This window comes from Triticum aestivum, chromosome 5D (genome assembly GCF_018294505.1).
Source record: "Triticum aestivum cultivar Chinese Spring chromosome 5D, IWGSC CS RefSeq v2.1, whole genome shotgun sequence".
In the NCBI taxonomy this organism is placed as follows: domain Eukaryota; kingdom Viridiplantae; phylum Streptophyta; class Magnoliopsida; order Poales; family Poaceae; genus Triticum; species Triticum aestivum.
Window position 1 is genome coordinate 478,717,450 of NC_057808.1, and position 8,207 is coordinate 478,725,656.

At 47.1% G+C, this 8,207-nt stretch overlaps 1 protein-coding gene across 1 annotated transcript; it reads left to right on the plus strand.

Moving 5' to 3' along the window:
• The first annotated feature begins 932 nt into the window (after positions 1 to 932).
• On the plus strand, positions 933 to 6,967 carry LOC123122953 (probable transcription factor RL9). Its single transcript, XM_044543337.1, has 6 exons — positions 933 to 1,765; positions 1,914 to 1,990; positions 2,342 to 2,390; positions 2,524 to 2,794; positions 6,030 to 6,138; positions 6,534 to 6,967. Exons 1-6 carry the CDS (start codon positions 1,363 to 1,365, stop codon positions 6,756 to 6,758), a joined length of 1,134 nt encoding a protein of 377 aa, XP_044399272.1. The 5' UTR covers positions 933 to 1,362; the 3' UTR covers positions 6,759 to 6,967.
• The last annotated feature ends 1,240 nt before the right edge of the window (positions 6,968 to 8,207 follow it).

An 8,207-nucleotide genomic window follows, 5' to 3' on the forward strand; every position in this document is an offset into this window, starting at 1 on the left:
TTTCTGGATTCTCCCATAGACAAAGTCACCAGGAGGGTCGGTATAGAATAATAACTGAGGCTCGGATGACGGGCCTTGATAGAAAGTTGAGTGTGTAGTTTTTGCCGGTTTTCCTCAATTAACGGTGCTCTGTTTTTTTTGGGCCTGGTTTCCCTTATAAGCCAGAGACCAACTATGTTTTTCTTGGTGCAATTCCTCCCCACCCTCTGACATATGCTATGATTCCTTCACTGTAGAGGCATTGGCTATCAGATTTGGCTTGAATCTTGCCAGAATCGTCGGTTGTAGTAAGAACGTGATCAACTCGGATAGCGTGGAGGTCGTGGAAGCATTGGTAGAAGGCAATTCTTCTTTGGTGGCAAGTGTTATTATTGATGATTGCTATTTCATCTCGTTAGGATTTAGTCATGTAATTTATGATCACTGTAATAGAGAGTAATAAAGCATCTCATGAACTTGCTAGGATAGTTAAAATTTCTCCTCCTTCTCTCTGGATGGATTCGGCACCGGCTGAGGTGCTCCCATTACTTGTAAACGATGCCACTTTTTTGCTAAGTGAATAAAGGAGTAGTAGTTTGTCAAAAAAAGGTTCTGCCAAAAATAAATAAATAACTGGCGACATTTATCTGCATAAAAGTGTAAGGCCATGAAAGTGTACCACTGTACATATGAATAAGGTAGGATTTGAACCGTGTAGATCTTGACCGCATTCGAAATACCATGGTGTATAGTAGTATATACGTTTACTTGTCAGCTTGCACATGACGACCAGGAACAGCAACTGTACCTCCATAATGGCCTTCAAAGTACCAGTACCTTCGGCCTATACACCCTGCCCTCTAAAAAGTTCACGTACGCCTACACACCACACCACACTCCTCTCTCTCTTTAAGCGGCATTCCCAAGGGCGACCAAATCATAAACCACTCATGACCTAATCACCACATCTTTTCCCTCCCCTCATCACTGCTCCCCAGCCTAGCCCGCCCCAGGCTCCAAGCCCCTCCTTTTCCCCTCCCTTGTCACTCATCCGCACTCCTTTTCACCGCTGCCATTTTTGCTCAAATCCACCACCCCCACCTCTCCTCTCGACCCAGGCCCTCTCTTTCTCAGTGACTGTTCCACTGTCCCGCCTTTTGCCATCTCTCTCTCCCCTCGCCTCCTTTTCCCTCTTCTTTCCTCTTCTTCTTCCTCGATCGCCTCTGCTGGAAATTAACTCCTCCTCGATCCATGGCCGTGGCCCTCTTATAGTCCAAGAAGCTGTCACACGATCACTTGGGATCTAGGAGTAGGAAGTAGTGGCGTGCCTGGCCCTGCGGCATCCCGTTTGATCATTGAGCTGTAGTCTGGTTCGACATTGCAATGTTGCAAAGGAACCTGCCGAGTCTCTCCCTCCGGATAAGCCCGCCGGCCGGCTCGTCGACGGCATCCTCAGGCCCACCCGCAGCGGTGGGGAAGCCACTGCGGTCGACGGAACCAGCCGCGGGGACTGACGCGGAGGGAAGCGGCGAGGTAGGGTTCTTTGCAAACCCTAGCCCCGGCGCCGATCCCCCGGGCCTGAGCCTGGGGCTCGGGGCGCCGACGATGCGCGCCGACGCAGGCCGCTCGCAGGCGCCGCAGGGATGCGCGTTCAAGCGCGCGGCCGCCGGCAGGGCTTCGCAGCCCGGCGGCTCGAAGAGGAGCGTCCGGGCGCCGCGGATGCGGTGGACCACCGCGCTACACGCGCGGTTCATGCACGCCGTCCAGCTCCTCGGCGGCCACGAGAGTAAGCTCAGCCCCCTCACTCACGTGCGCATAGATATAGCTAGACTATATCCATTCCTTTTGCCTAAGTTGACCAAGGCGTTAAGCCATGTCCGCTCAATTCCGGCGAGCTCGCCGTTGACCCCAGCGCTCTGTCTTGTCCCCGGCAGGAGCGACGCCGAAGTCGGTGCTGGAGCTGATGAACGTCAAGGATCTGACGCTGGCGCACGTCAAGAGCCACCTGCAGGTACGTACGTGCGTGCGCGCAAGAGAGAAAAAATGTTAAAAAAAGATGGGGAATAGGAGAGAAGCTACCGCGCCAATCCATGCATGCAACAGGGCAAGAAAACACGGCGAATCTTGTGTGCATGATGGCCTCCTTTTGTTTTTCCTTTCACCACTTGTACATGTGTGGGTGTTCTTACTATTGGTAAACTACAAATGTACTTTGTCCCCGGTCGAGTACTACGTGACAAACAAGCAGCATCTAGCTAGCCAGCTAGCTCTACATATCCACTGCTTAATTAATTTCACCATCTTCATTTTGCATATGTAATTAAACACAAAATAGCACCTGATTGGTTAAATCAATCTGCAGATGTATAGGACGGTGAAGGGCACAGACAGATCGTCGCACGTCGCCACAGGTACACACACATGCAGCTGTAATCTTCCCCCGCATTCGTCCTCGCCATTGCCAAGTACAAGGCAGATAGAGACACGGCCGACGCGGCTGCCCTGTTAATTCCATGCCGTGGAATGAATGACCGGTGATCGCAGGCGAGCAGCAGATGGTGGTGGTGGACGCAGGAGGAAGAGGATGCGGTGGCGGTGGCGGTGGTGGAGTGGTGGCGATGCTGGCTGCTTGTGATGTCGACATGGCTGGCTTCTGCGGCGCGCCTGCGGCAGCCGCGGCATCTGCGCCGCCTGCCGCGACGACTAGTTCCGCTGCGCATTTCCTCTGTGCGTCAGCAACAGGAGCGGCAGCAGCTGCAGCGGCTTCACTGGTGGCACTGGTACCGTCGCCTCCTCCTCCACCCATCCCCCCGAGGTATGTCTGGATGTCCACAAACATCACTTATTAATCTGTTCCGTCTGCTTTTAATCCGTGGGCTTTACACTCCGTTTCTAAATGCTAATTTTCTCCTCCTTCTTCTAAAGTTCGTTTCCAATGCAAATTTATGTACCTCTGGGCGTTTCTTAGAACCTGTTTCTTTGCAAGTAAATGATTAAGCTTAATGATTCCAAATTAACATTGATCCATGCGTTTGCCTTCCTTTTTTTTTTTGCATTTTCAGAAAATGTTGAATACACTCATTTTATAAAATTGGCCATTTGTTCGTTTGTTTTCCATTCACTGAATTAATGGTTATGCCATTTCAGCGGTGCATCACAATTTATCTACTCTTAGATCGGCGGGCTAGTTTTTTTTTTTGGATGACTGACCTATGTACTTACAATGGGAAAAGGACAACATGCGCATGAAATCTGCTTACATGTCTGAGTATTTTCTGCACAAATTATGGCAGCCATAAAAACACTAATTTTATCTGTTAATTATTTGTAGAAACGACTGAAGAGTTCACCAAGTGTATTAGCAATAGACCTGATAAAATATGAGTAGAACTAATGACCTTATTTCCGTACGACATGTTAGCCAGTTGGAGTAGTGTAAGCTTGCTGGCGTCTGGATGCATCTTTAACATCACAACAAAATGTATTGAGTTCAGTTCAAAAAAGTTTGAGTTCAGATAACAGGCATATCCTGCTGTCAATTTATAACATGCATATCTTGTACTACCTATTATTTAAAATTTTATTATTATTTTTTGCAAGAAATTTAAAATTATAGTATGGCTATGACATAAGGATAACGGCGTGTGCTATGCAATATTTAATTAGTATGGGCTATCATGCATGAATCTACTTAGAATATTGTTTTGGGTGAACCTAAGACACAAGAAGGATATGGTGGTTACACTTTTCTTATATTAAGACAAATTGCTACTCCCTCCGGTCTTAAAAAGGCCGGCATTTTTGAATTTGGTATGTAAAGTCTCCGAAGTGTAAATTTGACAATGAATCTCTACTGCAGTATAATATTAAATTCCAACAATAAATTTATTATAAAATTAATTTTGAAGATTAAAATATACATATAATTTCCATCGATCAAATCTAATCAGTTTGGAAAACATGGTTGTTCAAAGTTTTTTCTTGAATACCCAACTTATGCACAAATGTCATGATTAAATTATTTTTTGGAAAATATTGATAAAGAAACTTTATATTTTTTTATACTAACTACTACCTCCATCCCCAAATAGATGGCATATAAATTCAGTCAAGAAGTTAATGCTTTCTAAGTTTGACCAAGTACATATGCGAAAATATTAAGATAAATAATATCAATCTATCCACCATTAGATATATTTTCATAATCTATTCAATATTGCAGGTGTTGATATTTTCTTCTAGATATTTGGTCATACTCAGAAAGGATTGATTTTTTGACTAGATTTATGCGCCATATATTTGGGGACAGGGGGAGTATGTATTAAGCGTCATGATTTTCTGAACTGAAGGAGTATTATCCATTTTTTCTGAAAGAGAAAAGGACATATTTTTCTCTGTAAACTTGGTCAAATTTTGCTAAGTTTGACTAAAGAAAAAAACTATATGCACTACATTATGAAATGGAGAAGTACTATTTAGCTGATGGGCCAGCTATAGACTGAAACACATCATTAATCAGGGTTGGTCTCTGGTTTGCCGTCTGCTATATATATCATTAAAACTTGGTACTGTATTATGCCAACCTTAGACCAATCTTGAAACTGATTGCAACCTAATTCAGCAATTTCCTATAGCTAATTGCCACAGACAACACACTCACAGACCAGAAGCACTTACCTAATGTCTGCAGTAAACCAATAATGATGATTCTTTGAAGAAAATAGCCGCCCATGTTGAACTCCCCCGCTACCTCCGTCCTGTACAACCCCAGATCTTTCCACTCTCGGTCCCCTAGCTTCCTGATAAAATCCAGAGCAGCAGTGGCGAGCGCGCGATGAACTGAGCGTGAGCGGCGACAACAGTGACTCTTTCCTTTTCCTTTGTTTGTTGTGAAGCGGCGACAACCAGCGTTCTCGCTGTAGCCGCCGTGTCCCCTGCCGATCGGCCCCTTCCCGTTGTCCTCTCATGCAGCCCATGCACGGAGCACGCTTCCCCTTGTCCTCGCCCACTCCACTCGTAGTAATCCTAATAATAATGCTCTGCCGGGTGCCGGCCCTGACGATGATCCACCCCTCAAATCTCTCACCCCTCTCCTCCATCGATCGACAGCTTCTCTGGTCTTCGACGCCATCATGATTAACCGATCTGCGCCTGTGTGTGTCTCGATCGGTGCATGCATGCATGCGTAGATATGGAACGGGAGGTGGTGCCGCTCGCGAACAAGGGCGCTGGGGCTCCTGTGTTTTTGGACGGTTTGCTGGTGCATGCATGCATATGGCCGTGGATCGGTTGAAGTCAGCTCGCGGTTTCCAGCTTGTCCGTGTCTTGTTAGCTTGGTATGTACGTGGCGTAGGGACAAGGATGTGTTCCCGTGTACGGGCAACGCCCCAACGCCATCACTGTGCGTTGATCACAGATTGAACAGTCGTCGGGCAAAGCTACAAACGAGACATGGGCGGGTGTTCGTGCGTGTCTGCAATGATTTAGACTTGCATATATTACAGGCATGGGTTAGGAACTCACTACCCCGAACCTACGCCCTACTGCTCCAAATAGAAGTAAGTAAAAATTTACGGCTTCACCGCTTCAGACATATCGGTGGTTTTCACTTCCAGTGAGCTGTTGATAAGATGCACTGAATTTCGATAATTCAGTGGACGCTGAAATATTTACCTTTCGGTCAAAATATATCGGTAATTTCACTAGTACACATGAATTTAAAAAGTAGTGTATTTTTTAAATCGATTTTTTGGTTAAATTTAAGTGAATGTTTTGGCCCTTTGGCCGAAATACAAACCAAAATCACCACTAAATACAATGAATTTTAATGATTTTTGTTGTTGCTGAAATATTTCTGAAACTGAAAGGGAAAACCATCACGTAAGTAGGTCCACATAGATGCCAACTAATTAACCTTCTGTTCCCTGTTATTTATGCGGGCTGTACCCGCGGCTCCTGCAGTACTGGTATCTCCTGCATTTCTGATTCCATTTACTCGTACATACGTCCTGCATTCAATGACAAGGGCGCCCTTAATTTCTTGACTACAGGAGAGCTGACCTCGCAGCAGTGGCGCTCGAGAAAGGCGTCGCCATTGTTGATCCATTGCACCGGTGTCAGAAGCTTGATTACTCAGCAGCGTTCCAAGATACTCCTCAGGTACGTACGCACGCAAGCATCTATGTGTGAGATCACAGGCATAAATGAAAAGGGCGCAGTACGGCGTACGTACGTAACCCCTATTGATTCCACCAGGCCACAAATATGTGTGACATCGATCGCTTCTGTTGAACCTCTTTTGGACTTCTGAGCACTAACTATTTACGTGGGCCATAACACTGATGTGCAAATGTACTGTGATCCACTGTTCCTCTACGGAAATTACCATCCATCTTCTTCTTTTCTTGAGGGGAAAATTATCGTTCATGGTGTCCAACACTTTATGTTTTCAAGAATGCCAAGTCTTCTTGGCTTATAGTAGTATATCAGTAAATCAGATTGCTTCATGCATGTAAGTATATTTGATGACATTTGCATTGTTTCATGGTGAATAGGAAGCTAAAGAGGAGGCGGCCGGTCACCTGCCGATGGGGGTACATGGGAGCGTGGAGGGGGCGATCTCTGGGAACTACTGTTCAAGCCCTGCGAGCTCGTCTCCATCTCTTGCAAGCTTCGAGCTGCTGGCGGACGACACCTTCGCGCCCAACCTGGAGATATCGCTTGGGAGGCACGACTGGGGCATGGAGCACCCCGAAGAACTCAGCCTAAAATACCTGTGAAAAAAGATCTTCTTCTTCTTTCTTTCTTTCTTTCCTTTTGGGTTAATTTCACTCTGCTAACCATTGATCAATTAATGGCTGTGACGACTGGATTTCAGTATGTTCAGCGAGAGAGTGAGCTTGATGTTTGGCTTGAGACGGTGAAAACCTGTAGTCTAGTGGGTTGGCCGGCTTGTTTGTGGGTTCGTACTAGTACGTGGTTTCGTCTTCTGGCTGCATACGTGGGTGTGGGCTTGTGGTGCATCTGTGAAACATGATCGAGAAAAAAGAGGGGGAAGTTTTGAGAAACCTGACGGACTGAATAGGGGATCGAGAGGTCACTCCCAGGACGGGTCCGCCATGGAGAAGCCGTATACACTCAAAGGATGGTGGCGGAGGCGTGGCCTAAGAGCATATCCAACAGTAGCCCTATTTTTGGGCAGAAAAAAGCGCTTGGAGTACATCTTGGGCACAAAAAGGTGCTTTATAGGGCACGCCAAAATGAGTGTCTCCAATAGCTACCCTAAAATAGGGCACCAAAAACATTGAAACTCCTTTTTCTAAAATGGATATGCAAACTACTTTGGGAAGTTCACCTCGTGTCGCGGCGGGCCGAGCCTTCAAATGGCGACGTCGTAGGTGCGCGTCACTATGACTGCCATCTTGAAGGCGCCCAGACAGCAAGGCCAACCGTCGCACTGAAATTCAACGCCAAAGCGACCGAATGGCCGTGGCCTAACGCCGCAGTAGCAAGCATGGCTCTTCACATGTTTAGCCTCCATCCAATGGTGCGACGCGATGGCAGATAGATATCGGTGGTGCGGCGCGACAGCGGAAGCGGCGACAGTGGCGATGGTTGTGCGGCCAATCGGAGGAGGGGCGGCAGATTCGGGTGGTGGGGTGGTGCGGCTGAGATTCGGTCGGATTCAGTGGGGCGACGACGACGCGGGAGAGATATCGGTTGTGGGCGGCGGATCCGGGTGGTGGGGTGGTGCGGCTGAGATTTGGTCGGATTCAGTGGGGGCGACGACGACGCAAGAGATATTGGTTGTGGTCGGCGGAACCGTGCCTTTTTTTTTGGGCTGATCAGGGTTCCATTTTTTTTCAAACTTTTGCAATTAGGGCACCTGTTGGATGCTATTTTTTGGGTCCAAAAGCTCTAAAAACGGTTAGACCGTATAGGGTTTCTGTTGGAGATGCTTTAAAATGATCGTTCGAGCGCGGGACACAGCCGATATGTGATCTCCATGGTAGGCTTCACGAAAGTCGCGGAGCCTCGGTTCAATCAAATTGACGCGGGGGTCTTTGGCGAATGACATCGTGAATCGTGTCTGCTTTGGTGATTTTCTTTGGGCTAGCTGCAATTTGCTGGGTTGTTTGAAAGTTGCGCAATAGACATGTCTGCAATCTGAAGATGAACGAATGGCGCTAGAACAAGGGTGGATTTGGCTGCTCACGGAGATGGGTGTG